General features: G+C 46.0%; 1 protein-coding gene across 1 annotated transcript; it reads left to right on the forward strand.

Moving 5' to 3' along the window:
• Positions 1-210: 210 nt before the first annotated feature.
• Positions 211-14,894, forward strand: MINAR1 (membrane integral NOTCH2 associated receptor 1). Its single transcript, XM_059482452.1, has 4 exons — positions 211-339; positions 6,726-9,081; positions 10,507-10,761; positions 14,273-14,894. The coding sequence occupies exons 2-4, from the start codon at positions 6,772-6,774 to the stop codon at positions 14,468-14,470; spliced, it is 2,763 nt and encodes a 920-aa protein (XP_059338435.1). The 5' UTR covers positions 211-339; positions 6,726-6,771; the 3' UTR covers positions 14,471-14,894.
• The last annotated feature ends 3,671 nt before the right edge of the window (positions 14,895-18,565 follow it).

Here is an 18,565-nt window from a genome sequence, read left to right on the forward strand (position 1 = left end):
GGTCCCTGCGGAGCCGGAGCCGCCGCTGCCGCAGCGCCCGGGGCCGGCCGGGGCAGCGGGACCGGGGGCGGCGCGGGGAGGCTCGGCCTGTGCTGCCCCCTCCCTCCCATCTCCCCTCCTTCTCTCTCCTCTCTCCTCCCCTCTCTCCCTCCTCCCATGCCAACCTGCTGCCGCCTTTGTCAGCACAACCCGGCGCTATGGCATCCTGCCGGGGCTTCAGCCTCGGGCTCTTCCTCCTCCTCCTCCTCCTGCTGCTGCTGGCCGGGAAGCGGCTGCTGCAGCGGCAGATGCAGCCCTGACGGCCGCGCTGCCCGCGCCAGAGGCAGGCGGAGCCCGCAGGTGAGCCCCAGGTGCGGGAGGGGGCGCGGGGCGGTGAGCTGGGGGAGAGGGGCGCCGGGGACAAGCCCCCCATGCTGTCCATCCCCAGGGATGCGCTGAGCACCCGGCGGTGCCCGGGAGCGCCTTCAGCACCGGCTCCAATGCCGGGCTGGGAGGAGGAGGAGTAAGTGCAGGTAAGAGACCCCTCTGGTCCCCTGTGGGTGGCCCTCTTTGTTAAGCTCTCTAGGAAAAGGGGGTGCTCCAAAATCGTGAAACTCTGTCTGGGACTTTGGCAGCTCCAGTTTAGTCCTGCACATCCGGATCTGCCCGAGAGGAGCAAGTGGGTGACCCTTGGGCTGAGCCCCAGGGATCCCAACCCCCAAACGGAGTCTGGAGGGATGGGGATCAGTGAAGCTGGACCCACCAGGGCAAGGGAGCAGGGAGGCAGTGAGATTGTTATAGACTTGCTGTTCAAAAATCCAGGATGCCCACAGATGGGATGAATTGCTCACATTTAATTAAATTAGACTTTTTTGTGTTTGTCCGTCAGTATTTTTAATGGTGTCTCCTTATACAAAAATTTCCGGTAAAAACGTGGCTTGGATGTGCTCTAATGATGTATGGAGAGGACAGTATTTGTGTGTGTCTGAATGGGCCAAGAGTTGGCAAAGAATAACCAAGAGTATATGATGCAGTAATAATTCCAGTAATTTATTGCACAGTTTTAGGATGATTGTTTGCACTTTCCCAGATCGTAGAGATACCTTAACCTGGATTGCATAACTGAACCATGCAAATAATCAGATAATCAGCCTAATGTTACTGTGCAAGAAAAATCAATGGCAAGCCCTGCTCGACTTGAGCTCTTGCACAGCCGTGAGGGTCCGCTGCTTTTATCCACAAGTTCCCCATCAATTTAGGCACTCAGATCCTTTAAAAACCGCTGAATTCTGGGGTGTTGAGGCAGCTCAAGTGTTGTGCAGAGTCCTTTCACAGCAGAGCCTGCCTCTGGTAAGGAGCTGGGTTTGTAAAGCGCGGTTTCCCAGGGCTCATTCACGCAGGATAAGAGCCAGAAAACAGCGGCTTCTTCCTCCCAGCGACCCCCGGTGACCCTCGGAGGGGGCTGGCAGCGGGATGCTCGGGATGTGCAGGGTGTGTGCATCCTTCCCGGGTGCACAGGCACCGTGAGCTCCCGGCATGCAGGGACTCCTTCCCTTCAGCTCTGAATAAAACGCACAGCAGGCAGCCAGCACCCACCTGCTCCTGCCCCGGGGACTGAGCCCACCCTGCTCCTGCGCCGCCACGGAGATGCTCCGGAGGAGACAGCCTGTGCCACACTGGTCAGGAGGAGTTTTCATTCAGTGAAAGGTGGAGAGGAGCAGTTGCCATTGCACGGGCAGGGCTCCAAAGTGTTTTAGTTTTCTTTCAAATGAGTGGCAGAAGGCTGGAGGGAGGAGGAGGAATAAGGTGTGAGGAAATGGGCATTGTTTCCCTGAGTGCCAGCTCCCGTGTCTGTGTGCAGTGGAAGCCAGATGGGGCTCGAGGTCCCCATTCCTTCATCAGAAATTTCTTAATGTTTTGGCAGAGCAATGGATTTATGAGTGTGGGAGAAAACAAAAACTGAATTCCATCTCGATGGGTTACATTTCATGTGAGGCAAGCGTTGCCTGCCTTGTTTTATAGTATCTGGTGCTGGGAAGGCAGGCTGAATGATTTATGAGCCCAAGTTAATAGTAAAACAGCATATCACTGGCTCTGTATTAATGTTCTGCTGTGCTGGAGTGGCTGGCTCTTTCTGAGGGGATTTATGCAAGGATCACTCTGCTGTTGCAGTGCTGTAGTGGCATTCTGGGGTGGCCCGTTTGTCACTGTGGGGGGGACAAAACGAGGATGCTGTTTCCCTCTTGGCTGGCAAATCAAAGGGAGAGTGTGTGTTGGCTGCACCTGCTGTGGATATTGGGAGATGGGGAGAGCAAATGTCAGTGGCACAAAGAACAGGGGAGGAAATGAAGGAGGAAATAAGAGAGGCAGATAACGTGGTCTGTGTGGCAGTGGCTGTGATTCAGACTCGTGCAGGGCACCTTGCCACCCTGCAGCTGCTCAGGGAAGTCGAGTGGTGGGACTGTGTCTTGAATCCTCTGCTGGGGTTTATCTGCCTCAATGTGTGCTGCCCTTAGACCATTTGGCAGGGCAGGGTTTGGGCTGAAGGAGTCACAGGAAAGCAGCCAGGGCAACTGGGAAGCAGTTCTAATTCCATGAATTCCTGTGGATGGCAAATTTATAGGGTAGGCAGGAGACGAGGGGAGCACCCCCATCTCACTGCTGATTTGGGAGGTGGTGAGGATGGGAGGTGCATTCTGGCTTTCCTGCAAGGAAGCAAGATGCATGAAAGAGTCTGCAGATTCCCCTGGTCTGGAGAACCACAGGGGAGAGCTTTCATGGAGGCTTGGTTCCTAAAGACCCCAGAAAATAGAGCAGTATATTCCCTTTGTGCAGCAGAGAGCTCCTCTGGGGATGGAGCTTGCAATTGTAATATTCTTGGACTTCTCCTCCAGAGGCTGAGACAGTGGCTTAGTGGTAAGATGAGAGCTCAGTTCATTGCTCCTGGTGCAGGGCAAGAAGACATCGATCTGTGGTAAGTCTGGAGCTCATCTGCGAGCAAGGAGAGCCAGCCCCCATCGACTGGCTGTGCAATCTGATGCTCCACGGGCCCATGCTGGGCTATAATTGTGCTATTCGAGCAGCAAATGTCAAATCTCGGGAAGCTGAGTCAAAGCGACCCTTCCAATGCTAATATAACAAAATCATTAAGGATGAAATGTTAAGTGGCTCCTTTGGTCAGAGATGGGCTTGGTGGAGATAAATAAACCAGATCCCATCCCTTTGCGTGGGGAGCTCCACGTGTCTGGAGGCCAAAGTCAGTTTGAGGGGGGTTTGGAGGGTGTGTGTGGCTGCTGGCAGTGAGGGGAAGGCGCAAGAACCTTGGTGGAATTGAGGCCATTTGAGGAGAGACCCTGTGTGCTGCTGCTCTTGCTGTGGGTGCTTCCATTTGCTTTGCTGCTTTTGACTGATTCGTGACCCTGAGCCCTCTTTAAAAGGCCTTCCTGTGCTCATTTCAGAGCTCTGCATTTCTGTGCCACGTCTAGCTCTATTCTGGTCCTGCTTTGAGAGATACTGAATGAACGTGGACATAATGGCTGAGATGGTGCTTGGCCAAGTGCTTGGCACCCGGGATGTGGCAGCTCCTGGGCTGGCCTGCCAAGAAGCACCTGTCTTTGTTGCAGGCTGTTAGGAGGCTTGACAAGAGGCAGAGGAGCTTAATGTGCCACTAAAAATTCTGGCACCAGGTTTTTACATCCCTGAAGCAGGAAACAAGATTCCAAGGCCCTTATATATTATCCTTAGGGGTAGTACATCCCGTTCTTCACAGCCCCAATCTGTTGATGGTCCACTAGCAGCAATGTTTCTGATGCTCTGGCACAAGGGAGCACCAATTTCCATGCTCAGGCTGAAGCCCAGAGATATCTTTCACACCTAAAATTCTCTCACACCAAAAAGCTGTTTGTGAACAGCCACAGGGTGAAGAAGAAATTATTCCAGCTCCTAGCTAGCTTTCTTTTCCTCAAGGCCTATATCTGAGTTTGCAACCTGCCTTTTCAGTTTCACCTCCCCTAGCTGAGTCTCAGTTGAATGAACTGGCTGAATTCCCACCTGAGCAGGTTCAGCTCTCTCCTGGTCACCCTTGTCTCAAAGCCTTTGTCATATTCCTGATCTCTCACTGCTTTATAGCTGGCTGCCACCTGCTTGGGTCTGGGGGCACAGGGGTGGGACTGAGCTAACCCAGTCTAGCTGGGCTCTCCTGCTTTGGGTCTGTGCTTCAGTGCCTCCACCCTTCTGCTTGGATTGGGGTCCCCAAAACAAGGGTCCTTGTTGGTGCTAAGTACAAGCAACATGAGATTGGGGGTATGCAGCAGGGCTTCCACTCAACTTACTGAGCTTGTCATCACTCAGGCTGAGTTTTACCAGATTCATAGTGTTTAGAAACATGAAGTTAAAATCTCTGATGATGCAAAGAATGGCTTGGTGCAAAGCAAAGATTTTCAGAAGCTGTACATAGGATATCCTCTCTGGGATGAGAGAGTAAAGGCAGAAGGGTGGGGAGCAAAATGGGTTGACACTTGTCAAAAATACATTAGTGCAAACTGGCTACTTGGGTGTTTTAGCAGGAGAGTGAGTGGGGAGAAGGCAGGCCAGTGCAGGGTGTGCATCAGGCTGTGAAAATGTATATCCAGGTGAGGGGCTGGCAAGAAGCTGTGAATTTACAAATAGGAAGAGATAGTTGCTTTTGCTGGTATTCAGCCTGGAGGTGACAAAAAGACATATTTTCACTCCTGTCCCAAGTGGCAGATTTATAACATGCAGAAAATTGACTTGGAATGCCAGTGCCCTGTCAGCTGGGAATGTCTCTGAGCCCCACACATGAAGTTTATTCTGTGAGAACTTGGTAGCCTTGGTGGTGACTAGCAGAGTTTGGATCTAGCATGGGAGCATCATTAATGGTGGCACGTCAGAGAAATACAGAGGCAGGCTGTGAAAGAGGCTGTGCCTCCAAGCACACTCTGCTGAGAGAAAAAGGATACAAGCACCCTCCTCCAGCCTTTTGCATTACTTCTTGGAGCTGAGCACAGAACAGTAAAACATTTTTTCTCCTTTGTCAGCTGTGCTGCTATGCATAATGCAGGAGCTTTAAAAGCAAACATGCATGCAGCAGAGGTGTTGGAAAATCCCTGTAGCCATTGCTTTCTGAGAGCTGTGTTTACAATCACAGAAATACCTCCACGTTGCTGCTGCTCAGCTCCTGATCACACACAGTAGAGAGTTGTTATTTAAATAAGCAATGGAGTTCATATGGAGACTTGTTTTGTATTCTTTTGGGTAACTATTTGTTATGACAGCTGAAGTACTCTGGCTACTGACACTAATAGCAATCACTGATGTGTGATGTCAGGGCAGGAGATGGAACAGGAGCCCTGGATTCTGGAGTGGTGCTCAGGAGTCCTTAGGTCTTTGACCAGAAGGTGCCTTTTAGAACGAGTAATAATAAGCCTTGCAATGTTGACTTCAGTGCTTTGCCATTTGGGTGGATATTCTGCATTTGATGGAGGAGAGGCCAGTTCCAGGGGTGGCAGTGAATGGGGGAAGATAACATATCTTTTTGAGAAACTGAGAACATTTTTGTCATTCCTATCAGTAAGAATAACAAAGACAGAGTGACCAAACTCAGCAACTGGCAGACTGCATCAGCCTGTGCTCTGTCTTTCCTAGTAGCCAACAGCGGAGACACCAAGGATATTCAAATAGATGGACAAAAAATTGTCAACATCCTTTCCTAATCCATAATAGCTAAAGGTTGTTCTCAATTCTGAAAGTGCAGGGGTTTATATTCTCCCCAAGATGTTTGCTAGTGTTAGCTGAACTTGTTCAAGCTATTCCTGTTATCCACATAAATGTGCAGCTTTTGCTCTTCACCTCTGCCCTGTCATTTCGGGATGGTGAATGGAAACGCACTTCTAGGCTTCACTGGGAGCACATCACTGAAGAGGATACTCTCTGTCCTTGATATTTTTCTGTCTTCAAATCCATCCTGATTGGCAGCCATCCCTCTGGCATCTGCTGGATTGGTTTCAAGGTTCAGTAAGATTTATTTTTTTTTAACTCCTTCTGTTCTTTGCTAAATTTTGGACTTTAGAGTCCAGACAGGGCCCACACACACTTTTCATGTGGGACCTGGCAAATTTTCCATTCCTGAAAAGGTATTTCTGGAAAAAAATATGTCAAAGTATCCAAAGGAGATAATTCAGAGCAGAGGAGAAAATAATGGATTAAAGCAAGCAAGATGGCAATTATGTTCTCAGAAAACTTCTAAAAACATGACAGAAGTTTATTGACAGAAAATCTTCAGAGCCATTTGCATTCAGATATGAAAACATGTCATAGTGCAGTAGATCAGCCCTGGTTAGGCTAGGACTGAAATGATTGCAGACAATTTGATGCTTAAACTGTGCTTTGAACCTCTCATAAGTTGGTAAGAAATTCTGTGCTGAAATTCTGTGCAGGCTATTGTCTATCTGCCATTAGTTCAGCCTCTCCAAAGCTTCTTCTGTTTATTCACTTGGTTGCTTAGTAGACATTGGCATAAAGGAGCCTTCTAGGATAAAACCCTGATTCCATTTAAGTATTGATTTATTGGATGCTAGGATTGCAGCCTGAAGTTCAGAACATGAGGATGGGTTATAAAAGCAGGCCCTGGATGGCATGGTTAGGGAGCCAGGCCCCATCTCTGGCTGAGTTGCAAGGCCCTGGGTGTTACCTGTGGGTGACTTACAATCTCTTTTGTGTTGCTGTAGAAGTGGAACGTGGTTTCCAGGCTAAACGGCAAAACACGCTTGAGCCATGGAGTCCAACCAGGAATCCTCACTCTTCCTGGTGAAGATATTGGAGGAGCTGGACACAAAGCAGAATACTGTTTCTTACCAGGATCTCTGCAAGTCCCTGTGTGCCAGGTTTGATTTATCCCAGTTGGCCAAGCTCAGAAGCGTGCTGTTTTACACTGCTTGCCTGGATCCTAATTTCCCAGCGACTTTGTTCAAAGACAAAATGAGATGCACTGTAAACAATCAGCAATCAAAGAAAATCATGGTTGCAGCAGATATAGTAACAATATTCAACCTCATCCAAATGAACGGGGGAGTGGCCAAGGAGAAGCTTCCAGTTGCAAGGCACAAAGTGAAGAAGAAGGAGTCCTTCGAGTCCTGCAGGTCTGACACGGAGATCTGCAATATGGCAGACTGTGTGCCTGACTGCGTGCCCAACTGTGAGCTCAACGACCAGGACTTCAACCGGGGCTTTCCTGTCAGAAGGTCCTCAAAATGCAGAAAGATGGACTGCAAAGACTGCCAGCAGTTCGTCCCCTCGTCAGAACCCAACTTCTTGCTTGGTGTTAATAAGGACATGAAGGGCCGGGCTGCCTCTCTGGACAGGCTGCAGGCGCTGGCGTCCTACTCCATTGCCACATCCCCACCATGTGAGATGCAGAGTACCTACTTCCCCATGAACATTGAAAATGAGTCTATTTCAGACCAGGATTCCTTGCCTATAAGTGCAGGATTAAAAGAAACTTTCATTACAAATGACGAGCCGTTCATGATGCAGTCGTGTGTCCAGAAAAGAAATATATTCAAAGAAGATTTTCATAATCTGATTACAATATCTCCCAACTTAATACCATCCAATAAAACACCAGAAGATGGACACAGAGAGCCTCAGAACAGGAAGGAAAGCTCTAAGCAGACTTTCTTCAACCACAGCTTTGAAATGCCATACAGCAGCCAGTACTTGAATCCAATTTATTCTCCTATACCGGACAAAAGGCGAGTGAAGCATGAAAGTTTAGATGATCTTCAAGCTTCAACATATTTTGGCCCAACTACTGTTCTTGGACCACAGGAAACCAAAAAGTGGACTGGAAAGCCAGCCAAGCAAACTGCCTGGCCAGCTAAAAGCTGGAGTTTAAATACTGAGGAGGTCCCTGACTTTGAACGCTCATTTTTTAATAGGAAGCAGTCTGAAGAGAAATCACGATACCAGAGTTCGAGCAACCCATCTCCAAACTTTCCTTCAGTTGAGAGGCATCAGTCCTACCTAAATGCAAAGGATCAGCAACCAATTATGCAGGCAAACTATGCTGTGAAACCCAACGGGCACAAACCTAAGGAAATTCCTTCCATTCTAGATGTGGAGAAACATGAGCCAGTCAAAAAGTTTAAGGATAAAAGCATTAACTGTACTTCTGTGCAGATCTTAAGCATTGACAGGACCATGAGTGTTGGGACACAAACGGAGCAGCAAGTTCTGGAGCACAAGAAATGCAAGGATTTGTGTGCAGCAGGCCAAGCTAAGTATGGTGAGAGGCATTCTCTGAAGCAGTCAGATGATGACTCTGAAATCGTGAGCGATGACATTAGTGACATTTTCAGGTTTTTGGATGACATGAGTATCAGCGGGTCCACGGGAGTGATGCAGTCCTCGTGCTACAACAGCACTGGTTCCTTGTCTCAGGTGCACAAATCAGACTGTGAGAGCTCACCTGAGCACAATTTGACTAAGATCTCCAATGGGAGTGCCTGTAACAAACTGGATAAAGTGGTCAGGGCAGATGTCAGTAACACAGATGATGAACTGAAAACGAGCGTCTGCAAATTAGTCTTGAGGATCGGTGAAATAGAGAAGAAACTGGAATCTCTCTCAGGTGTCCGAGAAGAAATCTCTCAAGTCCTGGGAAAATTAAGCAAGCTGGATCAAAAAATCCAGCAGCCAGAGAAGGTCAGTGTACAAATAGATCTCAACTCTTTGACGAGCGATGCCGCGTCAGATGACAGCAACTCCCCACAGATATTCCAGTGCCACAATACTCCTCATGGAGGCAAACTGGAAAATAATCCAGAATGGTGCTGTTCAGATGCCAGTGGAAGTAATAGCGAGAGCCTTCGAGTAAAAGCCTTAAAAAAAAGTTTGTTTACTAGGAGATCATCAAGATCACTAACAGAAGAGAACAGTGCGACCGAATCCAAAATAGCAAGTATTTCAAACTCTCCCCGAGACTGGAGAGCTATTACTTACACCAACCAAGTTGGCATTACAGAGGAGGAGGTGAAAGAGAGAGATGGAGGAGAAAATAAGGACTGGCACAGGAAATCTAAAGAGGTAATTTCAACTTTAACTCACATAATAAATGCTTAAAAATAATGTGGTTATGAATTCCACAGTCATCACAAGCCTCCGGGTATGACAATGCTTTGCCTTGCCATGTTATGCCTGCCTTTATTGTTATCATAATTGAGTGATTTTGTACCTGCAGGTTCTTGCTTGGCAGCTACAAAATGGCCAAGTTGCTTCTCAAAAGCTTTGCTTTTTTTTGCAAAGAAAGGGTGGTAATGTGGGTGACATCTTGGGAAGGTGATGGTATTCTTCATCATCTGCAGCAACATAAGGAGGCCTGGTAATTACCTTGGTGGAAAGGGTGTGGGGAAAACTGAAATTGTGTAGTGATTGTTTTAGAAGGGATATTTTGAAATTGAATTGTGATGGCTTTTATCAGAAAAGTATGTACATATTTAAAAGCCAACAAAATAGATTCATGGATTCAAATCCCTCAAGGAAAGAAAACCTTGTATGTGTGCTGTGAGGTGCTCATTTTAGTTATGTTCTCTCTATCTGACTTTCATGGTCATTTAAATGAGTCTTTAGCCTCCTGTTGTGGAACTGCAGTGTAGCTGGGTAGAAAAACTCTGCCCATGCTCCCAGCAGCTTCCCTGTGCCCCATTCAGTGACCCCATGGATGCCCTTGGGGCTCTGGGTGCTGCTCTGTGAAACTGCACGGGGTGGGCGCTTGTTCCTGTTTGGGGAGGGGGTCCTGCAGCCCCTTGCCAGCTGTGACCACAGGACAGGCTTGCTGTGCCTTCTGCAATGGGGTGTGAGGGCAGAGAAGGGTGGAGAACAGAGAGGAAGAGGTTTGGTGGAAAGAAGTGTGCTTGGGTGAACAAGAAACCACAAACCATGGGTTATTGCTAGGCTGCAGAGGGAGAGGAAGGCCATCCTTAGTCAGCCCACACCTTGGCTTTTGTGTACACTGCTTTGCTTAGGATGACATGCTGATTTTGAGAGTCCCTCCCAGACTCCTTCAGTGGCCTGTAGCTGACACTGGATGGTACCACAGATGCTGCAGTGTCAGGTGGGGGCATCCCTGAAAAATAATTCACGTTAGGATTTGATCTGGAAGCAGAAACCTGGAAGCCTGCTTGTATCTCTCAGCTTTTGCAGATCAGCTGGGCTTCTCTGGATGTCAGGGCCATTTTCAGAATATTTTTTTGATCTCTGAACAGCACAAACCATAGATTTCTTCTGCTGTGTCAGCATCGTGTTGGAGTTGTGTCTGTAAAATACCTCAATACCTCTTTCGTTTGTTTGTGAGGAGAAGGTGGGCAAATGGATGAAGGCCATCCAAAACCTTTATCCTAGCTGGTCTATTTTTTATCATATGGTGCTTTTGAAAGGAATATCTTTGTCTTTTATGTTTAACTCCCTCATAGTCTTGTTTTTTCTCTCAAATTCTTTTAAACCCTATTGCAGGCAGACAGGCAGTATGAAATCCCACAGCCACATAGACTCTCTAAACAGCCAAAAGACGCTTTCTTGATTGAACAAGTCTTTAGTCCTCATCCCTACCCTGCATCACTCAAGTCACACATGAAAAGCAACCCTCTCTACACAGACATGAGGTTGACAGAGCTGGCTGAAGTGAAACGTGCCCAGCCATCGTGGACCATAGAGGAATACACGAGGAATTCGGGGGATAAAGGCAAGATTGCAGCCTTGGATCTACAAGTGAGTCTCATTTGTTTAATTTGAATGGCTTGATTGCAAATGGATGTTGCCAGAGTATGCATTTAAGAAGGGATTTGGATAGCTCAGGAAAGAGCTGTGGATTGCTGAGCCTCTAATCTTGCTGATCCCTATCCATCCTGGCCAGGGACAGTGAAGAATGTGAATGTTTTGTTTCTGAATGGTGATCCTTGACAGGCTGATGCTCCCAGCTTATTCTGCAATGGAGAGACATCTCCTAAGCCATGGTGGCTTTAGTAGCTCTAAAGAAGAGTTGGGGAATAAGGGAGTGCAGAGGTGAGCTGGTTCCTAACTGCAGCAAGGCAGAGTGGTGCAGGAACTGGGACTGCTGCCTTTTCCTCTGACTCTGAATTATTCACAGGGAATTGCAATGTTAGGTTGTTTTATTTTTTTCATTTTACTAGGAACACAAGACATCAAATACTTGTAGAAGATGTTCAATACCACGGCTGGTTTTGAAACATGTCACTGTGGAAGCTTTGAAGTGGCTGTTGGAAACCAGCCAGGCAACTAATGCTGTGTCTAGTTTGCATTTTGGTTCAGCTTGGAAGTGTGCAGGCTCTTGTGCAACAAGCAGAGGAGACACATTCAAATTTTACATTAATGTTTTCCTGACACGAAATCACAAACCTGACATAAAACGAGCACCCACATTGGATACCCTGTGTAGTCTGATAAACACAACACATCTTTTAGGAAGGAAGGTATCTGAGCAGAGGTTTAAAAAGAAAAACTGAAAGATGACATCCAAAATGTGTAAAAATGAAAGAAATTTTGCATTTTCGGTCTTGAAACCCAAAATGTGTCACACAATGAAGTGCACACTGATGTGCAAATATATGTGTATCTTTTATATGCACTTGGACAGTAGAATGTAGGACCAGTGGGGAGGTCTGGTGCTGACCTCAGGCGTTTTGGGTACTGTGGGCAGCAGTCTGTGGGGTGCAGCTGTGCTCAGGGAGGGAGTCTGCTTGTCTCCACAGCTTGTCTGCTGTGGAAGAGTCTGAGACTTTGCTGCTCCATTCCAGCCCTGAATGGCTCAGTGCTGAGGTACCAGCTCCAAACCCATCAGACTAATCCCTAGGAAAGCATCAGGATGCTGTGCCTCAGCACCCTGAGCTGGCTGATTTGGATTTGAAACCATTGCTCACGCAGTGCTGTAGTGCAGCTCCCATGAGTGTTTGTGCAGGAATTTGTGCACAACAAATTCACCTCCTTGCTTGGCTCGTGCAAACTTCCCTGTCCTCACCAGCCGCTGCTCCTTGCTGTGGCTGAATTGCACTCTGAGAAAAACAAGCAGCACAGGGAGCAGGCTGCATCTTGCCTCAGCTCCCTGCTGCTTTTTGGGTCCTAAAAGCTTTAGATGGCTTACTGAGTCCCGAACCCTGGCATTGCAGGCTGTGTGCTGGAGTAGGAATGGGCTGGAACAAGTTCCTCTGCAGCAGGCAGTCACAAAGCATCACTTACCTGCTGTGTGAGGCAATAAGGGAGGTGATATTTGGAAGCAAAGCCCCTCTGGGAGAAGTGTTCTCCATCTGCTCCTCGTTGGGCTGTTTTGTTCTCTGTAAGCAGCTCTGCATGGCTGTGAGCAAATCAGAGAAATCGGCTTATTGCCATCATTTATCTTTAGGATAAAGGTGATAGAAGTTTACTGGTTTGATTCTCTCCCTCCAAAAAGATTGTCAGAATTGCATCTACCCTGCAAAGCCCATGTCTAGACTTTATAATGGAGCTTACTGACAAACTTAAAAAATAGACACAGACTGATGAGTGGGTTTTTTTTCCCAGTGATTAAGTTTATTAGAACTGAAAGTAAATACATTATGCCTTAATGAACATTCCTACGTCTGGCAATGAAATGGAAAAGGAAGCTGATTAACAGTAATGGGCCTTTTTAATAATGCATCTTCCTTCTGAAGTAGTTAAAAGGTCAATGCCAAGGCAGATGGGTCCAAAACTGCAATTTCCTTGAAGCATACTATTGCTATCTTTGGGGGTTTTCTACCTTTGTTTACTTAAAATTTCTCCTGGAGCCTGACAAGTCTGCTGGGTTTTCCTCCAAAAAAAGAAACTGCAAAACTAATCAGGCCCAAAGCTTGTCCCAGGTGTGGGCTCTGTGTGAGATTCATTGCTTTGCTTTTGTGTGATGATCCACTGGGATCAAACAGTATCAGGCTATTTTGATGCCTTTAGAGATGAGATTGCTGCCTTTTTTCACAAGGCTGAAACAGGTCATTCAAAGCCATAAAGATACAATCACAGGTGTGGCTGATGGACAGTTTTTCAGCATCCTAACACTATCATAGAGGTGTCTATTAAATGATCATAAAACCATTGCTCAATTTTCTTTGTTTCTTTCTGAGATAGCTATAGAATCACTTCTTTTAGTAGTTACTTACAAATAACAAATGCTGCTATCAGGAAAAGCAAAGTTTTAGCCAGTAGCTCCTGGCCTGAATCTGAAAAACATCTGAATTAGTCAATTAAAGGCTAAAGGATTAGTCAAATCCTTCTCAAGTCAGCTGGAGTTTCTTTGCAGAATCCAACAAGCTTTGGATCAGGACTGTTACAAACACAGAAATGATGTGTGTTAAGGTATTCTTACTGTAATATTTTTATATGGAATCTTTTTCATTTTTTTTTTAAGAAATGGGCTTTTGGAGGCTCAGATAAAGGAGACAGCTTTGGGGAAAATATGTCATTTTTCAAAATGTTCTTTTTGCTTTACTCCTTTCTGCTGATAAGTTCAATATAATGTGTAGAGTTTCAGTTTCCCAAGTTTTCCCTTTATTTTCCTCTAAAACAGAGGTTAAAGAGGGGGAAAAAAAAAGCAAGGCTGAAATGGAAAGCTTTAAGAGCTCATAAATACTTAGGAACAAAAAGCTGTAAGACAAAAAAATTAAGTAATTCAGATGGAAATACTGATGAAGTTCTGCAGGCTGCTGGTGTCCCCAGGCAATGCCATTCCAGAGGAGGGGTCTGTGAATTGCCCCTGCAGCAGGGCTGGGTGCTGGATGGGGATGGGTTACCATCCCTGCAAGCAAATCATGGAGACAAAATTAGGGTTAGCTTTGTAAAATGTAGTGCATGAGGAGCATATATTAAGAACCTTTCCCATCAGCTGAGCTTTAATAATTTAAAAATTATTAACAGTAACAGGCCGGCACTTGCTGACACCTCTGCTGTCAAGCAGATTAAAGAGATCCTATTTAAATGCCATCCAAGATGACGAAGTTTCCGGTAAATCAGAGGTACGTGAGGGATTTTGGAGCAGAATCTTACTGTTGCAGGAGCCTATTTTTTGCAGTATTTTTTTACCACTTTCATCAGCTTTATGGAATTGGGACCAGGAGATGGAGGGCTGTGAGAAGTGGCAATAACCCACTTTATCCTGCCAGCAGATCCAGGTGCAGCTGGATACATCTGCTTTGCTCACTTATTTTATTAATGGCATACCCCAATCAATTAACAACTGTTTCCTTTTGGTTTTTAGACTCAAGAATCCTTAAACCCAAACAACTTAGAGTACTGGATGGAAGACATTTACACTCCTGGCTACGACTCCTTGCTGAAACGGAAGGAAGCCGAGTTCAGGAGGGCGAAGGTTTGCAAGATCGCTGCCCTGATCGCAGCGGCCGCCTGCACGGTTATCCTGGTCATCGTGGTGCCCATCTGCACCATGAAATCCTGAGCCTGGGCACACCCTGTGACCCCCAGCCACCCATGGCTCGGATAGCTCATGCTGTGTGACAAATGGCTGCTGGCAAAACTGTGAGGAGTGCGCTAAGGGACGATGCTCTGAGGATATCCCGCTGGAGAACGGAGGCGGAGCGCAGAACAAGTAGAGATGCGTTTTTGGAGAAGTCCTATTTTAAATAACAGACTGTGTGGTGGAGTTAATGGGAACTTGGTTCGATTTTTATGCATTTTTAAAAGTGCAATATTTTTCTTTTTCCTAAAGGAATGATATAATGTTTTACAGAATCAGAGACTGATGAGAAACCAGGCAAGAGAGGAAAGCTGTCTGACCTATGTTGAGGTGTGGGCACATGGATGTAGTACTGCATAGAAGGGAATGTTCTATATGCATCACATTGAGGAGCTAGGGAAGTCTTAACAGCTCTCTACAGTGTTGAAAACTCTGAATGTATTGTATTTATTTTATAGTATTTATGTATTTCATGATCATTTGTGTAGCTGTGAACAGAGTTCATTCCTACGTTCAGATTAAAAAGGGCTCTTTGTATTTGGTCTTGCCCTAAGACCCACTCTATCATCGCTGAGTACTTGGTTAAGTGCAATGTGCTGCAGACCAAAAAGATTATGTTTTAAAGCAATCACAAGAGCTTTTAGTTACTTCTGTTGAATAACATTTGCATAGAGCTGGCAAACTTGCCTTGCCAAAAGGGTATTCTTTACCTCTGCAGACAGTGAAATTGTCTCAATTTCACTCCTGCCAGCAAGCAAATCTAGCAAATGAAAGCAACACTGTTAAAGTTCTTGGAAATATAATCTGAACAGTTGCAAATTTTTTTTTCCACCAAGTCTTTGTGCCTTTTTTTAGACTCTAGGTTAAATAGAACTGTTTAATTTCTTGCTATTTTAAGCCCATACCATAAATCACAGCATAATGGGTACTAATGGAGATCCTTTTCCTGCAAGCCTTCTATACAGTTCCGAGTGCTCCTCAAGCAGCAGGGCTTTGGTGGTTACTGAGCACTTACATTAAGGGCACAATTTCTCAGCACTGGTAGAAACTTGCTGCTGGTGCAATGCATTCAGCACAGGGAGGTCCTTTGCTTCCCTCTTGCTAATGTACTTAAGAGTGATGGTTGAATCTACTGGACAGCAAGCAGTCTGTATCCCATGGGAAATGTCCATTTGATGCTTTATCCCAAATGCAAATAGTAGGTTTGATGGAATTCTCAGGCTGGGACAGAAATTGCCTGTCATGGTTAGTGAAAGCAAAAACCCAGACAGTATTACTCTTCTGTCAAGTATAGAAAAAAAAAAAAGGATTTTCAGGAAATAGTGTGGATCTTGCTGGTCCTCCTAGGGGAAGGAGATCTTTTAGTGAATGCTCTTTATATAGGGTAATTTTGGTTTCTTCAGAAGCAGCCTCCCTACACAATGACACAGCAGCTAAGAAAGCACTGGATGCTCCTTCCTCTGGCTCTCTGGGATGTGCTGCACTCACTGTTTGTTTCTGACTGGTTTAAAAAAAGTATTGAGGGAAGGGTGTGTGGGAGGTGAAGGCTTTGTTGTGACTTGAGATGTGTGTCAGTTCTTTCCTGCAGTTGGAGAGCTGTTTGTGTGCTGCTCACGTGCTGTGCTTTATTTAGGGATAGGTGATTCCTGAGACTGTTGATCTATCAGAAAAATAAGCACAGGGTTGTATGTCCCATCAGCAAATAGAGAATAGGCCCACACATAAAGCCTGTGTCTGCCTGGCCTGAATCCTGACCCAAATTCTGTGACTTTGGCCCATTCATAATGCTAAGCTAATTTCTCTTTCCTCCCAGATGCTGCAGGATGGAGTCACAGCAGGGAGGGAGCAATTCACACTGTCTATTTTAGGCTGCCTTTGGTTGTGGTGTGATTCAGAGCACCTGAGCACAGGAGCTCGGGATCTGTGCGTAGTAAATATAGGCAGGTAGAGAAACCTCTGGGGACAACTCGGAGCTGCCAGCACGATATCTAATATTAGACATGGGAAAAACACTCTGGAGGACACTGCTCTGCAGTTTACCTCGTGCACAATTTAGGTTGATTGTCTATGTAGGAAAGGCTATTCCTGGTTCCAGGTGATGTCAGGAAGCCCTTGGACACCCCTCCCTGGCTGCTGGAGGGAGCAGGGGGCCCTGTGGGAGCACAGGGTCAATCCCCCATCTGCCCACCCCACACAAGAGCCTTGGAGGGGCAGGAGAGGTGGGGACAGAGCCCCTGCCCTCTCCAGCCCCGCTGAACCTGCTGCCCCCAGCCCCAAATCAGCAGTGCTTTCACCAGGGCACCTCAGTAATCTGAAAAATTTAGAAAATATCAACCCAAGGGGAGGTAGGAGATTGGTGTGGGAGGAGTCACTGATCACAGGGTTTATCTGTGCAGCTGGCACCAGATGAGTCTTTGCATCAGAGATGCCCAAAATCCTGGGAAGGCTCTGCAGGTTATGGAGCTGTGGGTGATGTGGAGCTGGCCCAACCCAAGCACTCACCATCCCAAACATCCAAGCTGCCTCCTAATTTACTGAGGTGCTTTTGCCCATCCTTGCTTTGCACAAGCAGCCAGTGGCACCCACTGCATTGGCCAGTGGTTTCCTCACACGCCAGACTCTGGTTTGTCATGGAGCCTGAGGGGAGCTGGGAGAGCAGAGCCTGAATCCCTGCTCCACAAACACCTCTGTGAGCCACTGCCTGCCTTCTCCTCCACTCCTGGCAGCTCCATGGCACCCCTGGGATGTACATCCCGAGCCATTCCCAGTGGGATTTGCATCTGGCACAGAGCCCTTCTGAAAACAGGCAAGGAGATGGAGCTTTGGGATGCTGCTGGAGCAGAGCAGAGCCTGGCTCCCTGCTCCACAAACACCTCTGTGAGCTCCTTGGCACCCCTGGGATGTGCATCCCGAGCATTCCCAGTGGGATTTGCAGCTGGCACAGAGCCCTTCTGAAAACAGGAAAAGAGATGGAGCAATGGGATGCTGCTGCTGCTGCTCCTGGAGGAGAGCAGCCAGGGGAGGAGGAAGCCTGCACAGAGTGTACAAACTGGGTGAAATCCTGACATATTAACCTGCAAGAATATTGTGATCCACCTTGTGAACCAGTTACCAACTAGAATACACTGTATACCATATGATAGACTTTTGTATAAAAAAAATAAAAAAGAAATTAAAGCTATAGGTACATTGTAATCCTTGGTGTGATTGAAAAAGTGTCCTAGATTGTATTACTTAAATAAAATTATGATGAGCATATTGAACTGTTTTTCGTATTTATGCCTTATAAACTTGATATATTACACATGATAAAATGAAACTGCAAAAACTATAAGAAAAGATACTCCATTTTGGGGGCAAATTCCATTTTGCTTTTCCTAAAAATAAGAGTGCTGCTTTAAATGAGCTTAATAAATCATGTGTGAAGAAGAGCAAGACTAGGATATGTCCCCAAATGACTTTTTAGGATTTTTTTTTTAAATGGGGCTTTGTTTAATGTACTATGTAATAATTTTATTTTATAATGTTACTGTACAATGTTGCCTTTTGGTTCATTTAAATATAACACCAAATAAACTTGAAAATTACAGTGTCCTAAGTTTTAATGAAACAGTTATAATAATTTATTACTCCATTGCTTTTCCTGGTTTTTTTTCCCCAGGGACATCAAGATAGCCATGGGATGTGAGTGTCTCAGTGTTAGATAACTAAGCAGCCTATCTAGTTCTTGGCAGAATTGCTAATGGATTTCTAACTTGTGAAATAATAAGATGGCAGAAGATAATGAAAAATGAGTTTGTTTGGTTTCTTTTTAAAGCTCCTTTGCATCACATTGTTTGGGCTTCTGGAAGATTAGCTCTTGACACTAATCATATTTCATTTTATAGGTTATTTCATGCCTGAGTTTTGCCATATTAACTGTTTTAACAAGGTCATGACTAACATTTTGGTACCTCTTTAACTTACATGTTTATGCAACCCTGTCCCTTTTATGTCAGTACTATAGATAAGTGTTTATAATCACCTGGGAACTGGCAGCCAGTTTATTTAGGGTCCCTGTATGAATTTAATTTGCTG

The sequence above is a fragment of the Ammospiza nelsoni genome, chromosome 14 (genome assembly GCF_027579445.1).
Source record: "Ammospiza nelsoni isolate bAmmNel1 chromosome 14, bAmmNel1.pri, whole genome shotgun sequence".
Lineage (NCBI taxonomy): Eukaryota > Metazoa > Chordata > Aves > Passeriformes > Passerellidae > Ammospiza > Ammospiza nelsoni.